This window comes from Phaeoacremonium minimum (genome assembly GCF_000392275.1).
Source record: "Phaeoacremonium minimum UCRPA7 unplaced genomic scaffold PA7_03_scaffold_331, whole genome shotgun sequence".
Taxonomy (NCBI): domain Eukaryota; kingdom Fungi; phylum Ascomycota; class Sordariomycetes; order Togniniales; family Togniniaceae; genus Phaeoacremonium; species Phaeoacremonium minimum.
The window spans coordinates 78,304-99,117 of record NW_006921235.1 but is presented as its reverse complement, the minus strand read 5'-3'; the positions used below and the strand labels follow the sequence as shown (position 1 = coordinate 99,117).

At 49.8% G+C, this 20,814-nt stretch overlaps 3 protein-coding genes across 3 annotated transcripts; 1 reads left to right on the top strand and 2 right to left on the bottom strand.

The window, feature by feature from the left end:
* Window positions 1–9,062: 9,062 nt before the first annotated feature.
* UCRPA7_4271 (putative c6 transcription protein) lies at window positions 9,063–10,637 on the top strand (the record flags this gene model as incomplete). The annotated part of the gene is made up of 2 exons (XM_007916849.1): window positions 9,063–9,885; window positions 9,949–10,637. The coding sequence occupies 2 exons, from the start codon at window positions 9,063–9,065 to the stop codon at window positions 10,635–10,637; spliced, it is 1,512 nt and encodes a 503-aa protein (XP_007915040.1).
* Window positions 10,638–10,693: 56 nt separating this feature from the next.
* Window positions 10,694–11,977, bottom strand: UCRPA7_4270 (putative c6 zinc finger domain-containing protein; the record flags this gene model as incomplete). Its single annotated transcript, XM_007916858.1, has 2 exons — window positions 10,694–11,370; window positions 11,962–11,977. 2 exons carry the CDS (start codon window positions 11,975–11,977, stop codon window positions 10,694–10,696), a joined length of 693 nt encoding a protein of 230 aa, XP_007915049.1.
* Window positions 11,978–13,678: 1,701 nt separating this feature from the next.
* Window positions 13,679–17,444, bottom strand: UCRPA7_4269 (putative dihydroxyacetone synthase protein; the record flags this gene model as incomplete). Its single annotated transcript, XM_007916837.1, has 7 exons — window positions 13,679–13,880; window positions 13,950–14,070; window positions 14,141–14,495; window positions 14,552–14,771; window positions 15,422–15,797; window positions 15,885–16,122; window positions 16,179–17,444. 7 exons carry the CDS (start codon window positions 17,442–17,444, stop codon window positions 13,679–13,681), a joined length of 2,778 nt encoding a protein of 925 aa, XP_007915028.1.
* Window positions 17,445–20,814: the final 3,370 nt, after the last annotated feature.

Genomic DNA, 20,814 nt, shown 5'->3' with positions numbered 1-20,814 from the left:
TTTCTACATTTTCATTTGTACATACGGGCTAGGCATTGGTGCATTCCTGCTATCGACTCATCTCTAATACGATAAAAGTACAGTTATCCAAAAACATAGCTGAAGCCGACTGTGATTGTTGCGTGCTTCTGTGACTGTCTATCTGTCCAAACGCTATAATAATTTAAAAGATGAAATTATTAACTTGCGCACTCGACGGTCTCACGGCATTTGGTGTGTGTATAAGAAGTATGGATATATCTTGGTGAAAACTGTAGACTGTTATTTTGCGGATTGGTGCCACGACCGAATCCTTCGGTTCAATTCCGGAGTTTAAATGCTGACTATGCTTGGGTAGAGGTATGATGATGATGGTCAACTTAACTGACCAGGGCTACGAGAACAGCTTACTTTAAAAGGCAAGTACTGGCTAATGCTTGAAAGGGCCTTGAAAACCTGGACTGTTTCTTGTACGGCACGAATTGCTCCTCTTGGATTCTTACGTTGAAAGAAATTAGCACTGGGACGAAGGATCGTTGGGTCTTCGATGATTACGCCAGCGCATCGTGCTAGGATTTACTACCCTCGCAAGCTAAGTTATATCTTTGTAAGAACTTGATACTAGGCATTTAGATGCTAGATTTTGAGGGGTTACGTGTTCGCAAAGAAATATTGTCGCAATTACGGCAGAAACTGCAGGAAACGGTGAGTGTCGGGTGTGGCAAAATCGGCGCCGACAATGGTCGGAGCAACTTCACAGCATTGAGAAGAGCTTCAGCCCCGTTCCCCAACGGAGGTAAGGTGGACCCAGAGAGGCGCAAGACAGGGCCCGTATTCTCTCGGATCTCAGGCCGGTAGGGCTGTCCTTGAATCGAATCCACAAATCCAAGGCCGATGCTGCAATCCACAGTCCGCACCCATGGATTGAAACATTCCATCATCTAAGGTATAAAAAGTCACGGTCAAGACAGAGGAATGCGATGCCTGCTGAGACGCCTATCATTCTCACACATCTCCCGAGCGAGCAATGAAACAGATTCGGCCCTCGGCCCCGTCCAACATCGAAAGACATGTCTGCTTACGATTAGGCTCCGGCGTACGTAATACTGCACAGGCGGCACAGTCAAGTCTTGGAAGGCCAACACCAACGTATGGTAAGCTGGCAAGGTACAAAAGCAGGCGGTGGGATCGAAGCGCTGCGTGGATTTTGTGCGGAGATTGACTCAGCGCCAGCGCAAAAGAACCAAAAGTCTCCGTGAGCCTGGCCCACAGCCCGCATGCGGCCGCTCCGCCGCTTCGGCGGACTTAAGAACCAAGACGGCCTGCTCCTGACAAATCCGCTGGGCCTAACCTGATATCTCCCATTCAAGCCCCAGGCCCCTCCAAAAGCACATTTCATCCACCGTCGCGGTGGACCATATCATTGAACGCAGTTGCCCTCGCAGAGCTCGTGTAGCGAGCCGTCCCGCCAACCCCAGCTATACCTTAGTTTTCCTTTGCATTCCTCACTGTACAGGACGGTGCCGTTGGTGGCCCCGAGCCCTGCTTAGGTGTTCTAAGAGGCCATACCTGGGGCCTTTCTTAGGCGGCCAGGGACAATCTTGACGCCTGTAATGGCGTCTGTCCCAGCGGATAGTGGATCCCCACAGTCCACTGAGGCTGCTGATGATCGAGATGCAAAGCGCAGGAAGATCCGGAAGGGCACTCGCAGCTGCTGGGAGTGCAAGAGGCGCAAGATCCGCTGCAATTATCCATCGCTAGAGGATCAGATATGCGAAGGATGCCGTCGTCGTGGAACCAACTGTGTCAGCCAGGAGTTCCCTGAAGAGCCATCTACTTCAAATGGATCAACTCGGCAGGTAGGAGACCGCTTGGGGAGGATGGAAGCTCTCGTCGAGCAGTTGGTGAAGAAAGTATCCAGCAATGCACCTATTGGGCGCGGGGACCTGGGCACTCCTGCGGGCAGGAGTTCTGTTTCTGACACGCTGGAAGAAGAGCCCTCCCCTAACCCGGGGATTCCCACACCGGAGTCGCAGGTCACTGCCGACTCCAGTAGGTACCTGACCATCTATGACCATCCAAAGGTGCGCAGCCTACAATGTTTGTCTTTCCTGTCCTCACTCATGCTAATCGTGAGAAGGGGGGCTTGGAACATGAAGTTATCGATGCGTCAAGGAGTCATAGAAGCCCACCACCTCTACCGACTCCTGACTTTGATCACACAGTAGCACAGAAAGGCCCGCACAGATATGAGAAGCTCTCTAAGATTCTTCATGCCGCTTTGCCCTCGCAACATGACACAGATATCATCGTGGAGTGTACAGGTTCCACCGCAGGTCTGTTCCATCAGATGATGTGGATTCCATATGCAGTTCTTTTTAGCGGCAAGCAAGACAGATTTGGGGACATTGGCAAACTGCCGAGCCCGACTGACCATCCGACGCTTATTGGACGGAAGATGTTGATGCTCGCTATGTGCCTCCAACACCTGGATCCTACTTTCGCCCACGGTCTCAAACGCCTCGACGAAGATTTCCGCATCATCAAGAAACGCCTGGTCGATGTAGCCGTCAACCTAGTGAACACCAGTGACGAGCTCGTGGGAAGTGTTGAAGGAATGCAATGCATTCTGCTTGAAGGCATATATCAGGCAAATAATGGCAATCTTCGAAGAGGTTGGCTGGCATTCCGCCGTGCCATGGTAGTTGGTCAACTGATGGGTCTTCACCGTGGGCGTGGCGCTGGTGTGAAGTCCTTGAGCCCGGACACGATTGCCGACCTGAAGCACATGTGGTTCCGTATCGTATACGCCGACCGGTATCTTTCGCTCATGCTCGGCTTGCCTGTAGGTTCACATGAAACCAACTTCACGAACGAAGAGGCCATGAAGAGCGACACCTCGAATGGCCGCCTCGAGAGGTTACACACACACATAGCTCTCAAGCTATTACAACGCAATGACTGCCTGTTGGTGGCTGGGCAAGACGACTGTTATACTGCGACACAAGAGATCGACGCCGATCTTCAAGCTGCGGCAAGAACTCTGCCTTCGAAGTGGTGGCTCACTCCCCTGCTCACCGACTGCAAGAATAACTTGGACCTATTCCAGGAGACTATTCGACTAGTCAATCAATTCTTTCACTATAACCTTCTCAACCAGCTTCATCTCCCGTACATGCTCCGAGACTCGCCACAGCATCGATACGATTACAGCAAGATGACATGCGTGAACGCATCTCGCGAACAGCTAACCCGGTTCATCTCATTCCGAAGCATAAACCTGGTAGCTTTCAGCTGCCGCGGTGTCGATTTCTTTGCCTTTATGGCAAGCATGACGCTGCTGCTTGCACATCTTGATAGCCACCGGCACGGGTCGAATAACTTCCTAGCACACCAACGGCTTGTTGATAGAGGCATGATGGAACGTGTGCTCGAAAATTTCGAGGAGCTGCATTCACTTAATCAGGATGTTCTCTCGAAACAGAGCGCCGCTATCCTGAAGCGATTACTTGCTATCGAGGCTGACGCTGCGAACGGTGGTAGCTATAGTACCAGCAACGAGGAACTCGCCGGGGACGCGGACTTAGATGCGCCATGTGTCCAACAAGATAACCATGCCTTACGTTTACGTATTCCATATTTCGGGACTATTCGCATCGCTTCTGAAGGCCTCAGCAGAGCTCAGACACAGCCACAGAAATCCAATCCACCAGCTCAGTCCTCTTTGGCAAAGTCTCCGCAGCAGTGTGCCTCTGCTGGAGCCACTGCGGCATCTCCAGTCAACAACGCTAGTAGCAGCGGTGTGGCCACACCGGCAACCCATCCGGGGTACCAAATCGGCGGCGACGCTCCAGGTACAGATTGGCAGGCTCTTCCAATGCAGTTTACGGGCCAGTTCACCCCTCAGCAACCCATCACACCATTCACAGGCATAGACACGAGCCAGCAACAACAAATATACGTTCCTGGTCTGACTGCTGGTGCTGAAGACTGGGCCTTTCAAGGTGTGGACATGGCCTTCTTTGACAGCCTTATGAAAGGTGCAAGCACCGCGCAACTGCCTGACACTGGCACGCCGCAAATAGAGCCCAGTGGGCTGATGGGATCTAATACGGGATGGCAAAACTGGGGCGGGCACATGTGACGGATGATCGGGGATCATGGAATTCTCAAACGGCCGTGGAATGGCGGGAGGAGTTTTCGGTGGCGCGTGATGGGATATACAAGTAGGAGGTAATGATCAATGTTACATGTACTATTATAGGATCTATACCACTACACTCCAAAAAGAAACACAATCTTACCAAATCCCATCTTAGTCTTCATTGATGACCTCTCGGTGCTTCTGTGAGCTGACCCTGGAGAGGTTCTGGCTCCCTATGCCGAGCAAATCGAGAGCAAGCTGCTCAATTAGGGGAAACCCGTTAGCCTCAAGACCAGGCAACTTAACAAAGCAGGTCCATCTTGTTTGATATAATGAAAAACGGCGTTCGAGCCCGTGCGAGGCGGAAGAGGTAACCGGGCGTGGTTTAGCTAGCGATGTTTGACCCGGTCGAGAGTAATACTTGCACGTCCGCATTGACGGTAAATCCATCAATGTCGTGAATCGGGATTCACTACGGCGGCGACTGGTCACGATCTCACAGGATCCTAGTTTTGTACCGACAGGACAGACACTCAAGAGAATGTCAACTTATCCAATGAAGCAACAGATGAGGGGTACATTGAAGCCCTTGGACGAATAAACCTGTCAACGCTATTGGAAGACGGCGTTCATAGAGTTTTGGCTGTCAAAACAATTTTGCCGATAGTCACTTCAACACTCTAATTTGGCGTTGGGCTCTAAAGAAGGACGGGTTTAAACGGCTAGTCAGCAACCGGGAGCTGAATTCAAGCCAGACTGCACTTCAGCCATAGTTCAATGATAACTCTCTTTCATTCGAACTCCTCCCCATCAAGCACAGTGATGAAAGCAGACTGTAGTCTCCTTAGGTGTACAATGGCAGGGTACAACGAAGGTATTTCAAGCGATATGGTTCTAGATAGTATAATATCCACTATTGTTTCAATACCTAGTGCAACATAAGAGTTTGTGTCATCCTTGGGATCTTTCCACTGCCCTATAATGAGCCGGCGTGCTAAAGTTGGATTGTACGACACGAGAACAATACCATAAATATTGCTGAGAGTAACACGGGGCATTTCTCTCCGATAACTTCTCTCTTTCAGTCACATTCCATACAATCTTTGTTGCATCAGCTTCAGAACCCTATCTCGATGCATCACTAATACCTTAATCTCACTCAGGTGACCAGGCAACGCATCTCACTTCGACGCTCTCCCTCATTTCAGTACCCTCTTTGCTATTATCCAGAGGAAACGCTGCATGAGCACAGTCTGATAACAATCACGTCAGATAAATTATGACAGATCAATGATTGGAACTCACAATCAGCAGCTTCAGACTTAGAATCCATTTGTTTGATCAACAATGCCTCATGGGGCATCTGGTTGCTCAGGAAGTGCCAGCGATGGTTCTCGTTGAAATATATGTTGCATCCTTCCCCAACTGCGTCGGGATACACCTGGTCTACATCGACAATGTCTTTCGTGTCACACGTACGATAGTCACACACTGCTAGTGGCCAATCCTTTACTGGGCCCTTCAAGGGTCTCCAGACACTGGATTTCAGTCAGCAGATTGTATATTGAGAGCTGTATAGGGCCCATAAGAAATTAGCAATCAACCCGTACCCAAACATTTGTGTTCTGCCTGTTTTTGGATCTATCCCAGCCTTTTTCAATGACTTTAGTGCTTGTTTCACTTGTTCCTTTCTCGACGAGTCTTGAGTTGGTGATTTCGTGTCAGAATGAACTAAAGCGGAGAGACTCGTAATACTAACCAACATGTACAGTACGGATTGGTTGAATATGCTTCTCTTGAAATTGAGATCGAGGGAATTCAGCAGTGCGTCGACGGATCTTGCAGCTTGATGTGAGCTCTCACATTGAGGCAAAAAGGTTCACTGGTAAGAACTTGTCCCGAAGGATTGACTTACAAGAATGTCATAAACCTCAACAAAGGCGAACTTCATCTCTTCTTTGAGAAAATTTTCAATTTCACTGTTGTAGAGGCCAGCAATTTTGTGGAAGTTGTCAAAATCTTGATAATCATATTGAGAATGGAACTCCATTGGCTGAAATCCTTGAGTGTCAAACTTGAATGTGCTTTCGCGGCCCCGCATGTCTTGGATATTCACGTTATAGAAGTCAAATTCCAAATTGGTTTGCTTCGCGCCAGGATAGTCATCAACAGGAAAACAGATAAAGAATGGTTTCTCTTGCTTGAATTTTTCATTGTACTTTAGATAGCATAATGTGCCAGGAGCTTGAATTGGCCCATTTGCAAGAGCCATGGTGAACCTCTGCTCTTACCTTGGCTAAGAATATGGGAGAAGGGGACATTGTGGCCTTAATTGATTTTTATGGAGAATAAGCTGCAAACGGGCTAGGACAAGGCTACGAAATGATTTGACAAGTTCCCTAGGTATGGGCTAGGATCTGATATATATTGCCAACAGTAACCCCTGGATTACCTCATTATCTTTCTTCCTCAAACTACCGCCTGCAGATGATCGAATTTAATTTGCCGGCTGAGTCTAGACAGTGGGTCATGCCTCACTTTGCGAGATACCAAGCGACTCGATTTTGACATGCACGACTGTTCCTTGAGCTATTACACATGTATCGCAGTAACATGCACACGATTGGCACTATGATAGTTGCAGGTTTGAGATTCTCTACAAGTATATAAGTGCGACAAGACTCCATAAATAGGTAGGCTGTTGATTTCAGTCACGAAAATACGTTCGGAATTGAGCAGTCCGATATACATCCTGTCCGACAAGATGCCGGGACGCATGCATGCTAACCAGTCATAACGCATGTTCACAAGCCATCATACCTAGGTAGTCTTAAGTGTAAGTAATAGCTGGTATAGATACATATGTCACTCATTGAACATCCCTTGTGTTAGGCGACGGTTGCAAAGTGAACGACACGTCTGCTCAACCAGTCGTTTTAACGAGATACTCACACTGTAGAACAACAAGGTTAAATGACCCTGCTTATCTCTCACTCGGTGAGGAAGTGAAGTTTTGAGCATGGTAGTACAAGATAAGACGAAAAACAACAGCAGCGAATGAACGAACAGCTACACGACGAATATCATGGAAACTCAGACGCCACCTAAAGTGCACTTTTGATCTGACGAGCAAACATGGTCATTTGAGCAGCTCAGCCCACCATGCATATTCCTGTTGTATGTAATGAGGGGTTATTCTGAATTCAGATCAAGTAGATTCCGTGCGTTTATAGTTGTGCTCAATTTTCTATATAAAGAGTGACCGGTGTCTCACTCCAAGCATGACATGGCACTTATATATCTGACTAAATTTTGTTTCTGCACTGAGTCATTGATGACTAGAAAATACTCAAGTTACCCTGAATAAGACATCTGGTTGTAATACAAATTATGTTTGAGCGTCCAGATTGGAAGCCTCAACCAGAGCTGCAACAGCCATGGCGGAGTTGGTACTCTCAAGTTCAAGAGCACAAGGAGAGTGCATCTGAAGAAGAAATCAATGAAAAGCCTTGGCTCAAAGATCGAGACCTCGATGACCAGGCACCTCGAGATGCTACCTTTGTTCACAACTCCCAATTTTACAAGTGGATGTCAGCCGAATCAACCAAAAATCTGTATCTGTGCAACCAGGGACGTTAAATGTGAGTCCTAATCATGCACATTGCCTACTTCCCCATATTGCTAAGAGTTTTGTTGACCTTTTTACGAATGACATAGTCGGCGTTTGACCTGGAGCTCCGGTCTGCGATGTGGTTGAGGCAAGGCATCGTGAATAGCTTACACAATACAATATTCGTTTACAAGATAATTCTCTACTCCATGACTTCGGTTTCTTGTTGAAATGAGTAATGCTAGAGTAATCTTTGCCGACGCATCAGGCTCAATGGACACTGTGGAGCTGTACCAACTTTCGCCATCGAATCAAGCAGGGCAGCTCTGCCTCCTGCTGACCAACATCACTCAAAATATCACGTAATATACACAGAAGGAAGCCTCCAAGGCGTTACCATGTACTGAGAACGCAACGGGTTGGCCATTTCTATATTAAGCAATGATATCTAAATGAGGGTGGTGAATATGATATATGAACGATGGCAACCAAGCCACCCGATAACTTGCCGGGCTGGGACGTTACGTCCACGACTCACGATATGGATACATATGGGATGAAAGGCATTTGAGATGTATCTATAAGAGAATATGCCCCTATTCTTTTGCTGTGGTCGAGCGCTGTCCGAGGACAAGGTGGTTTGACTGACCACATTCTGATGTAGTACAAAAGTTTTCAGTGGGAATGCGACCACGATAAATGATCCACGTTATTATTATTTTTGCAAGTGCAATACGTATTCGGAACTTCGTATTGTACGCCGATGGTCCTTTAATTACCTTTTTTTTGAGAGCTTTTCTCATTACGGTTGTGATATAAACGCTTCGTCTACCCAAGTCACTCTTTGACATTGCAGTTTCTAATCTCATTTCCACGAAGACCAACAATATTCAAGTAATCGATCTTCATAACCTGTTTGAGGCTTTACCTAGGTTTCTCTTTGCAAGAGGGTTTTTATTTTGATTTATCTTTTTCTTTTGGAGCTGGGTACTTGACCGACCTTACAGACAGGCCATGTGACATAGGCTGTAATTGGTCTAGACCGAAGGCTAGTGGCGCAACTCCAGCACCCGATCAGTGATCCTCGGCGCTGGGATTTCCCCACAGGGTCCCGCATCCGATCCCCACAGCATGGGCGTGTGATGCCCCAAATTTCACTGACTGATCTTGTCTGCCCCCGAAAGCCCCCTCTGCTCTTTGCGATCTCGGTTGTCCACTACTTCTAACTGACAGCCTGTAAGTCCTGGCTGCCATCCATTGATAATTGGACCATCAATAGTTACAATCTTTATCTGAGTGGTCAACTCCAATGAATCAGGAGTCCTAGAAATGGCAGAGCTCTTCTCTCCATCGTCTGCGGCCTCACAAGCTGCCATTGCCGACCCCCTGGACACGGACGATGTTCTGGCAGGGTTCCCGTCCTTCAGCTTCCCCCAGAGCAACGATGTCTCGCCTCCGTTCCTGGGAGACGCCGACTCGTCTTCACCGTCGACCATCTGGCGTCTCGATGAGTTTGTGCAGGATCCGGGATATCTCGCCTATCAGGAGGAGCTGCGATGTCTGATCTTCAACACTGCGCAGACGGCCAATCCCTCGCGCGAGGCCACGCCGACAGCCAACGATGAGGCGGCATCTGCAACAGTTCAAGTGAGGGACACAGCTGCAGAACAAGCCGAGATACAGGCTGCCCACTCACTGCACCGTCAGACGGCGGCGGTGTTGTCTCAGGGTCGCCGCATGGAGTATCTACAGAATTACGTCGGCAGCATTGCGCCGTGGCTGGACATGTTCGATTCGTCTCGCGCATTCGGCATCCAGGTGCCTGTACTGGCACGGAAATCCCCGGCTCTTCTCTATGCGATCCTATCGCTATCAGCTCGCCAGGTAGAGAGAAAGGAGAGAAAGAAGCACAGCTTCGACAGCCTGGAGCTGTACCAAGAAGCAATTAGGCTCTTGACGCCGCTGCTGCAGTCCCGAGACGACCAGATTATCCCCATCTGCACTGTACTATGTGTTATGGAGATGATGAGCGCCAGTGCGCAGGATTGGAGAAGACACTTGGAGGGGTGTGCTGCGCTGTTTGATGCTTTCGAAGTGCATGGCTTCAGTGGTGGTTTACTACAAGCAGTCTTCTGGTGCTACGCAAGAATGGGTAAGCTTTTCATATAATTCCATCTGCTCATATTGAGTCTGTAGATTGACCAATCTCAACTAGATCTATGTGGTGCCCTGATATCTGATGGCACTCAAGCTACCCTCGTACCCACGCTGAAGTGGCTTGCTCCAGGTGAAGACGAGATCAATGCCCGTCGACTCTTTCGAGAAACGAAGAGCCTCGACATGCACGCCAACTACGCAGTCTACCTATGTGCCAAAGCCTGCCAGCTCATTGCGGACAGGACGCGATTCGTGGAGCTCGGGGAAGCCAATGGCTGCGGCAACGAGTCGTATACACAACGCTGGTCCCAGCTATGGGACGACCTGCAAGCGTGGCTCGACGATCGACCGACAGACATGTGCCCTGTTCAGGAGATTGAGACTAAGTTTTTCCCGCAAATTCTCTTTGTTCATTGGGCTGCTATCTCATCCAACCAGCTCTACCATACAGCTTGCATCCTCCTCCTGAACCTCAAACCCAAGGCCGTAGCTCTCCAACCCGGCGTGACGAGTTCTTCGATCTGGCACGCGAAGCGCATCTGCGGAATATCCTTGACGAATCCGCATGAAGGATGCTTGAATAACGCAATACAACCTCTCTGGATCGCCGGACGACTCCTCAGCCACGAGTCTGAGCATGTGCTGGTCGTCAAGCTCATCCGAAGCATCGAGGCCATGACCGGGTGGGGCACATGCTGGCGCATCCCGGACCTAGAGGCTGCTTGGGGCTACAAAGTTCGACGATGATCACTAAGAGTCTCAATGATTCAAAAGTTATTATCATTCAGCTGGCCAACCAAGTTTCAGCCCTTGTCAGAGATATCCCATTCATCGCGCAGCATCGATGAGAACCGGCCGATGTTCCAGCCCGTCACACGGGCGATCGCATCGAAGCGGCGCAGGATCTCACGCTGCTGAGGCTCGTATGTCATCTTCTTCGCCGCCACAAAGAGGCTCGAGACCAGCGAAAGGTCCCAGCACTCACGGCGGTCGTTGTTGAGAGCAATGCCGCAGACTCGCTGAGCGTGCCACAGCGGCGACACGGCCGAGGATCTTCTAGAGTCGAGCACCAAGGTTCTCGGCTTGTGCTGTAGTAGTATCATCATGGCTGTGTGATATAGCTGGTTGGCGAGTACCGCGGCACCATTTGTGAAGAGAACCGTCGGGAAGAGGCGCTCGCCTGCGCGGGAGTCAAGATCAAGCTCGACTATGGGCTGGAACTCCTCTGGGCGGTTGGTGTACCAGGCACCGAGCTCCTCAGCAATGTGCCTCCAGGCCTGTGCGAGCGGAATCGGGAACTCGGTTGCTGGAGAGGACACGTCGCCGGCGATGAAGTTGATGGCTCTGGCACAGAGCATCAAGGGCTCACGAGTGTACTGGTAGATGCTGTCTGTCATAGACGAGTCGTTCCATTGAGGTTGGACCAACTGAAGTTTCTCCAAAGGGACGCGATTGCCGCTGACAAGTGCTGCACTTAGCTCTGTAGTAGTATTAGCAAATATTGTCTGAAAAAGAGGACAGGGAACGTACCAAGCCTCAGGAAGACATTGGGAAGATGATCTTGTAACTGTGGGATAGGGTAGCTGTCTTGTAAAACAAATGACAGAAGACCCTTGCAAGGACTTTCCCACGTGTTCGGTGACCTGGTTATGAAGTTTCGTACCGCCAACAAAGCTGCAGTGATGAGGCTGTCTGCACTGCTTATGGGTTTCGCTGCCGGGTTCTCTCGCTGAGGCGTCGATGTAGTCTGGGATTGTGAATGCGCCTGTGCATCAAGAGATGCTGCTGAGAGCTCCAGCAACGAATGAAAGATAGGCTCAGAAGCGGAGGCGACGCGAGGCAGAAGCAGTCCAAATGATTGGGCCATATCACATATATCCAACTGTACTTCATCAGTATTACTTTTGAGGGGCTTAGAATAGAATCCCTTCTTACCCAGGGTGCCACTTCATATCTGTAGTGCCTCAAGAGCCGAACAATGGTGTCCTTCGACCCCAAACCGATAGTACTTATGGGGGTATCTGGTGTATTCTTATATGAGGAGGTCGAAGGCGCGATTGAGAACTCTGACTGAAACTCCCGATCATTGTTGGACTCTGTGGAATTCTCCTGACCTCCGACCGAAGGAATATGCCCAGAAGCCGTGGCCGTTGCATCCGCATTGTCCGCTCCTAGCGACAGCAGAACATGCAAGGCTGTCTCATAGCCGTCACTTGGCGTTGCACCTGGATGGAGTTGCGTAGGCGGCGACACATGCATTTCTAGGCCCTGTGGCGACAACATAGATAGAGGAGCATCGGGACTCCACGCCATCGGGTCGCCATGATGGTTGATGAACTTGGCGGGAGTCAAGATTTCATTCGATGGATGATCTGCTGTGCCATCAAGTGACGGCGCGAGTCCTCCAACCCAGTCGCGGGCTGCGACAACGGGTTCATCTTCCTCAGACTTGTCCGAAGAGGACTGGGGTCTTTGGTTCGGATGTGCAGCAGTCAAAGGCTTCTTGGCTCGCGAACTGGAAGCTCCGGGCTCGAGAAACTATCGTTCGTCAATACTCTTGTCGCCAATGGATGTGAAGAGACCAATGTCTCGAGATTCGACTTACGTGGAGGCGTGAGTATTTCGCCGCAGGCTTTCCAGGCGTTGGATTCGTGGATGATGGGGCAGTTATAGCATTCTTCTCCAGGAACGTTAAGCCAGATGGATATTGACAGTCAAAGTCTCCGTCAACACATCGCTGACATCTTGGCTTTCGCTCGTCGCCTATCAGAAGGGGGTTTCTATTAGCACTGGCCGTTGACTCTAGATACCGTATTTGTAGGACCGGGTCCCGCTTATTGTTGGGGCCGAGAGCCTGCAAGGCAGTGAGAGGGATGCTCTTACACTTTCGGCGGCGTACACGGCACTTCAGACAGCCAGTCCTCGTCCGCTTGCGACGCAACTTGACGGGTGAGCCGGGGTCAACTTCAACTGGACCCGCCGGTTCGGAGTCCTGGGCCATGGTGCATCTTCGGCGACGCAGATTCGGCCTTAGGTTAATCAATCAATCAATCAGTCAGCTCAAGTCAAGTCAAGGCAAGCCAATTCAATTCGACTCCTCTCAACTAAACTCGACTCACTCAACTCGGCCGGCTTGGTCGAGGAACAGGCGACTCGACGGTTCATATTGTCGGATTGGGAAAGTCTACGGGAGCGGAGACAAACCTAGGCAAAGCCCAGCGCGGTCACCTGCCCTCCGCCTGTGTCAGCCATCGCCAGCCATCGCGTCGTCTTGGAGAGGCGCTTGACTAGTAGAGGTTAAGATGCCCGAGTCTGGTAGTCTGTTAGCGTGCAAACCGACTTCTCAAAGCAGGAATGTTAAGCGCTACGAGGGCCAGAATCTCCGCTAAACCCCACTGCTCCCCACACTCTTACGACCGAGCTTTTCTGGGGGAATCGAATCGGCGTTACTGAAGGGAGACCCAGTCTCGAGCCCGTTCGGCATCTGGCCGCAGGGGCTCACGGCTAATTGACCGCGGCGAAATCCCCTGATCCTTTTCTGGTCACCGGGCTGCCATGCGCTTTTGCTGGTCTAGTGATCTGGTTATTGAGAGCTGAGACTTGTGATTAGTGGTCCCATATCCCGAAGGGGGATTCGTTGGCGTGTTATTCTCGGGGGGCGATAGAATGTTCGATTAATCTAAGCAGCATTCCACTGCGGAAGTTGCATTTATCCCTGTCTAAACCAAGATGGTAAAGTAAACATGGTAAATATCAAAATGCCATGTCAATCCTACAGCTTTGCTTGTCTACTCCCAATACACCTTGTTGATCAAGGTTCCGATCTGTTCAATCTCTACCCGCATATCGTCTTCAGCATTAAGCGACAGCTTTGGATTCCTCATTGCTCCGATTCCTGGGCCTGTACCGGTCATAATAATCGTGCCACGCTCCAGCGTCGTGCCTTGCGAGAGGAAGGAGATCGTGGTGGCAATGTCGAATATCATCTCGCTATTCATGATATGCCACGGTCAGCGACGGAAACACTGAAGCTAGGAAGAAGTGCCACCCTTTACTAACCTTGTGTTGGAGTCTTGTACCGTCTGTCCGTTCAGAATTGCCTTGATGCCGAGAGAATGGGGGTCGCTTATAGCTGACGGTGCCACCAGCACAGGACCAATCGGGCATGAGCCGTCAAAGCCTACAACGACACATGTCAATCATCGACTACCCCTTCAGAATGCGCCGGCTGTATCTGCGGAAAATCATACCCTTTGAGAAGCACCATTGGCTGTTTTTGAACTGCTGCGTCCGCGCGCTTACATCGTTGCTGCACGTATACCCCAGAACATACTCCAGAGCTTTCTCCTTAGGAATATCACGCCCGGATTTGGAGATGACGATGGACAGTTCCGCCTCATAGTCACTCGACCCATCTTGCGAGATCTTGGGAATGTTGATTTTGGCAGGCGCCGGTCCGTTGATGGCGGTCCGTGGCTTGATGAACAGGACGGGCACATCTGGGATTGCCATGTTTGCCTCCTTAGCGTGGTCGCGGTAGTTCAAGCCTAAGCATCGAATGATGGGTATCTCATCTATCCTCAAAGGCGCTTGGAGCTTTGGTCGCTGGCGTGTTAGCGATGTCCATTGCCCGCCCGTCAGTGTCCTTTGAGCTTGCTCACCTGCCCGATTGTCAGGACCTTGTCCGTCACCACGCCGTCAAAAACACTGCCTTCAATCAGGTTCGCTGTGACTTTTTCGCCTTTCTCTAAAGCCAGACCAACATCTGGATAGGTTTTCGCATCGATCTGGCCGAGATGGATCTGGCCATCCTCCTCCGCCAGGAATCGTACAAGATGTGTCCAAGACTGCGACATGATGCTATCAATTGACAACGCAGGACTAATTTACAGTATAGACTAGAAGAATTTAGAAGAATTTCCGATTCTTATATATTTACAGTCGAATACAAGGAAAAGTTATACCCCTCAGACATGACGCAAAATGCCGGGTGAAGGTGGTCCCGTCATCCACGGCAATTCGGTCGTATTTCTGGGAGCCGGGATGCGCAGTTGAGCCTGATTGACATACACACCAAGCTATAGTCAACTGGAAAAGAAAATCATATATATAGACCTGTCATATGAATTGATGAGACTAAATCAACTACCTGGTTGAATTTCTCACTTTCAATCCTTTGTAGTAAGGTTGACTTGTTTTAGGTTCTTGAGTTCGTACTCAAGTTATATGTACATTCTGCACATAGACGAGAAGTTGAACGTCCAACTATATTCATGCTTAGATACATCCTTATCAGAGAACGACGATGCGGTTAATTGAAAAAGTTATTATTCGAAATAAGTCTATTCTAACTATTCATGGTTTACAAGTCAACATACTCTCCCAGTAAAAATTTGCCGCTCTTAAGATCCTCACGATACTTCATAACCTTTGTAGTCAACGTCGGTAGGTCGTATCCAAAGAATTTGTACGCGGCTTTTCCTGGAAGACTGTGTCCAAATCTCCTCAAGCATATTCCTGCATCTGCATACCTTTCCCAACCGTTCGGAGCATACGGCTCGATGACAACGGCAGGTATGCCTTTGTGTCTTCTGAGTATGCTCCTTCGGTACTCCACTGGCTGTGCGTCAAACAGCCTCCAGCTAGGGAAGCTGATAACTCTGGCTCGGACTCCCTGGCCCTTCAACTCCTTGGCCACATTTAATGCAAAGGACAGCTCGGCACCGACTCCGATCAATGTGATCTCCGCCTCTTCGTCCTCCTCGACAACGTACGCACCCTTAGCAACACTGCCTCGCCTTGTCTGCTTCAGTTGAGGAACTTTGTGCCTTGAGGTCGAGATAATGCTTGGGGTTCCCTTCGCTCCAATTGCGATTTCCCAAGCCCCAGCAGTCTCTTCACTGTCCGCTGGACGAATGTACAGCAAATTTGGCATCGCCCTAAACAGGGTGGCAAGCTCAATGGGTTGATGGGTCGGGCCGTCTTCACCCATACCGATGGAATCGTGGGTCGCTGCGTGGATGACCTGCAGGTGTTGCAAAGCGCCCATGCGCACCGCGGGTGCTGCATAGAGATAGAACATGAAGAAGGAGGAGGTGACAGGGATGAATGTTCCCGGATTGAAGGCTGCAAGTCCGTTGGAGATGGCGCACATGGCGTGTTCACGGATGCCGTAGTGTATGTAGCGTCCAGCATAGGATCCATTGATGCCGCATGTCGTTCGGAGATCGGGCTGTCGATGGGTTAGCCTTAGAAGAGTGACAGGTCGACCGTGAGGATTTGACTTACATGTTGGAAGTCGACTTTGCCCTTCCAGATCATGTTCACTGATGGAGACAGATCTGCTGTTCCAACTAGGAAAGAGTTGATCTCCTTTGCGATCGGGTTGAATACTAGACCAGAAGATGCGCGAGTGGCAGTATCACCATCTGGGAAGGATTGTGGGATCAGGTCTTTCCAGTGCGACGGTATCTCGCCGCGGACACGGCTTCTGAATTCTTCGCCAAGTTCTGGATATTGTTGAACATAGCGATCCACCAGGTCCTTCCACTCGGCGACGAATTTCTCTCCCCTTGAGGGAAGATCTTCGAAGAAGGTCCGTACTTTCTCTCCAACGACGAAGTACTCGTCAGGGTTGAATCCATTCGCCTTCTTCATGTTCTTCACATCGTTCTCCCCGAATGCAGCACCATGAGCCTCGGCCTTACCCGCAACGGCGCTCCCAAGCCCAATGACAGTCTTGACGTTGATGAAGGTCGGCTTTGACTGTGATTTCTTCGCTTGCTCCAATGCATGCACAATACCCTCGATATCGTAGCAGCCGTCTTCGATTTCAATGACATCCCAGCCGCATGCTCGCATCTTCGCGTTCACGTCTTCGGTATTCGTGAGATCTACCGAGCCGTCGCATGTGATTTGGTTGTTATCGTAGATGACAGTGAGATTGTTGAGCTTCAGATGGCCAGCAAATGAGATAGCCTCAAGCGCAACGCCTTCCTGGAGACATGCATCGCCGATCATGCACCACGTGTGATTGGAGACAACATCGAAACCCGGCCGGTTATAGGTGGCTTGCAGGTTCTTCGTTGCCATTGCAAGACCGACTGCATTTGTGATGCCCTGGCCCAAAGGCCCCGTTGTTACTTCAATACCCTCATGCTCGATTTCTGGGTGTCCAGGGCACAGCGCATCAACACGGTCCGAGTGATAAGACTTGAGCTGGTCCAATGTCATCGCCTTGTATCCCGTCAAATGCAGGAAGGTGTACTGGAAGAGACATGTGTGGCCGTTTGAGAGGACAAATCTGTCTCGATTGAAGTAATCAGGGGTATGCGGCGCATATCGCATAACGTATTTCCACAGCGCGACTCCAATTGCAGCCATGCCAATGGCACCACCGGGATGTCCACCGCCAAACTGTTGACATAGATCTGATATCAACAGTCGGAATGTGCGAAGGACAATATCATGCTCCTCCGAAAGCGCTGTCGTCTTTTTGTCTTTTGTCACCATCTCGCTTGCTGTGGCGACGTGAAGTGCGTCGCCCGCAGGCATCTCTTCCAAACGGCCTGGCGCCATAGTAGGTAATTACTTTCGATCAATGGCCAGATCTGTCCCGAGGTCGTGGGTGAGATGAGATGGTGTTTTGAAATAAAAAGTCAAGACTGAAGGGTCTAGATTGTCACGTTGTGTTCTGTAAGCCGGTCGGCCTCTTCATTTCAAGCTCTCTCAAGCTATTGAATGGGTGGCTACTAGTACCCATCGTGGAGCGCATTTACAGCGGAGCTTCGGTAGTGGGTGTCAGGCGCCGCGGCCAAAGCTCGATTGCTCAGGTGGCCAGTAAGATGCGCTTCCAATTGCCCGAAATGGAAGTGTCAAGCGCCCACCCCTCTTACTCGGGGGATCGTCTCCTGTAGGGATGCCGAACATCTTTCTCGTGCCGTGAAACCTAGCTTGGGCAGAAATCATATTATCAATTGAGAGCCTCACATGTTTGGGTAGAATTTATTGTCACGCCGTCGCACTCTATTTCATCATTATTAGCAAATTGATCGCCGCTGAGAGTTGTCGCTTCACAAAGCTAGTCACAAAATATGCCGCCATCAGCAATAATACCAGACGAATCTGCTGTCGATGGGACATGGGAGAAGTCCGGTGCCACCTCTACAGTGACGACCATTAGGAGCCATGATAATGGTGTCCTTCAAATGCCCCTACCAAACCCGTCGCTCCAAGTTACGGCCGATCATAACATCAAGCAGGTAGAGGCGCCTGTGCACGAACCGAAAGAAGGCGAGGTCCTTCTACACGTCAAAGCTACAGGTGTATGCGGGTAGGTCGCTCTTCATTCATAGCAGATGTGTTTGCCTGTGGCAATGCTGATGATGTTGTAGTTCTGATGTTCATTTCTGGAAGTCCGGTCGCATCGGATCTCTTGTTGTGGAAGGAGACTGCATATTGGGCCACGAAGCCGCTGGAGTAGTGCTGAAGTGTGGCAAAGGAGTCAAGAATCTCAAACCAGGTATATATGCAACTTGATTGAAGAGAAAAAGCGAGACCCATCACTTACAATCTCCTTTAGGTGACAGGGTAGCCATAGAACCAGGTGTTCCATGTGAGAACTGCTTCCTTTGCCAGGAAGGACGATACAACCTTTGCGAGGATGTCCAATTCGCTGGAGTGTACCCATATCACGGATCACTACAAAGATACATGGTCCATCGCGCAAAATGGCTACATAAGTGAGTTTTGATCCCGAGGACGACACTGCACGAAAAGAAAGAATTCTGACCATGTACAGGCTGCCCGACAACATCTCTTTTGCTGAAGGCGCACTGCTGGAGCCTCTCAGTGTAGTCCTTCAGGGTCTCCGTATCGCAGAGTTAAGTCTTGGAAGAGGCGCAGTCATTTGCGGTGCTGGACCCATCGGACTTATTGCGCTGGCTGCAGCACGAGCATCGGGTGCCCATCCCCTGGTTATCACGGACGTGGAAGCGAGTCGGCTAGCTTTTGCAAAGGAATTTGTACCATCTTGTCTTACCTACAAGGTTGACACGACTTTGAACGCGGAACAGAATGGCAAGCAGATCCGAGCTTTGTTTGGAGCAGACACAGACGAATACTCTGCTCCACCAACCGTATTGGAGTGCACTGGAGTTGAAAGCAGTGTTTGCACGGCTGCTTTCACCGTTAGACGAGGCGGCGTTGTCGTTGTGATCGGTGTTGGTAGGCCGGTGATGAACAACCTGCCTTTCATGCATATCTCGCTTGCTGAGGTAAGAAAGTCCATCGAATACTCCTGAAGTCGCGGTCCCAGATTGACATCTTCTAGATCGACCTTAGATTCATCAATCGTTACCGAGACACATGGCCTGCCGGGATTGCTTGTTTGAGTGGTGGAATATTGGACCTTAGAAAGCTCGTGACACATGTATATCCGTTGGAAAAGTCAATCGATGCATTGCAGTTGGCCTCGGACCCCCGAAATGGAAGCATAAAAGTCCAGATAGTTGATGAGACCGAATCCGGCTTGGTTTAAATAGAAATGACGTAGGAGTTGAACTTATATGCGAGGCGTCGATGTTTGATATTACGAAGACGGTTTATTGATAGACATTTGTTCAATATGTAGCATTTCCAATGATAGCCTATAAGACCAACAATATTTCATGGTAGCATGTAGGCCACGGATGAGCTTATAATCATTTCAGTTGAGCAATTTTGTGTTGTTATTTGTCAATCCTAATAGCCACCGGTAGTCTTACAATTTAGCCCCGTAACCTAATGAATTTTCAAAATCAACCAGAGACTTGAGGATAACATCCTTGTCTCCCTCAAACCTGGCACTGTCCACTAAGCCCAAGGGCCGTCTGCTCTTACCAGCTCCATACCCGTAATATCTGTCCAAAGCTGACTTCAAGCCAGCAACCCCCAGCTGCACTAATGCCCAATCCGCCTGACTCAGGTGCGATTGCAGTTTCTGGGCCTCTTGTAGCTTTCCCTCATCGTATAGCTTGAGCAAGTGAACGTGAACTTTCGGCACAAGATTTGCTGCTGCGGCAATTACTCCGTTGGAACCTCCGACTAAGCCGTGAAGGAAGAAGTCAGACTTCCCCGCAAAAGCAGCGAATGGAGACTTGATCCTTGGGTCAGAGGTGACACGTTGAAGCTTGCCAAGGTTACCACATGTCAGTTTACAACCGACAATCTTTGAGTTGGAGGCTGCAAGCGTTGCGATTATGTCCGAGTCTAGGTCGATACCTGAGGTAACTGCTGGAAAGTTGTAAAGAAGGATAGGAATAGGTGAAGCAGTTGCAACATCATTGAAGAACTTAGTTATGGCGGGCTTTTGCATAGCACCGACTAGAAGGCATGTTAGATATGCAGGGTTTGATATGTCAGTTACCCAAGATTGAGTTTGTGGTTAGGCAAGAGTAGACGGCTAAAATAGATGGCTCATTCACTTACCCCAGTAGCTGGGAGTGAGAACTAGTGAATAAGAAGCTCCAGCTTCGGCAGCTTCTTCACAGAGCTGAATAGTCTCCCTTGTGCTCTGTGCACCGCATCCTGCGATTATAATCGCACCAGGCCTGCCGTACTTCTTCAGAATGGTCGCCGCAAGCTGAATGACCTGTTGTCGTTCAGAATGCAATAGATGAGGTGCTTCTCCATTGGAGCCCTGAATTACTAAACCGGCAACGCCAGCTTGAGCTAGGCGTGTGGCGTGAGTCTCGAGTGCTTCCAAGTCTAAGCTTTCGTCTTCATGGAAGAAGGCCACTACCGGCGCATATACTCCTCGCGGAGGGCACTGAGTGGCCATCTCGTGTTATTCTGAGGGGTTGACGATATAGATGTAGGTTCATTTTGGCTGTATCACGTAGGAAAACATACTGCTGGGCTTATATCCCAAAGTATTGGCCCCTGG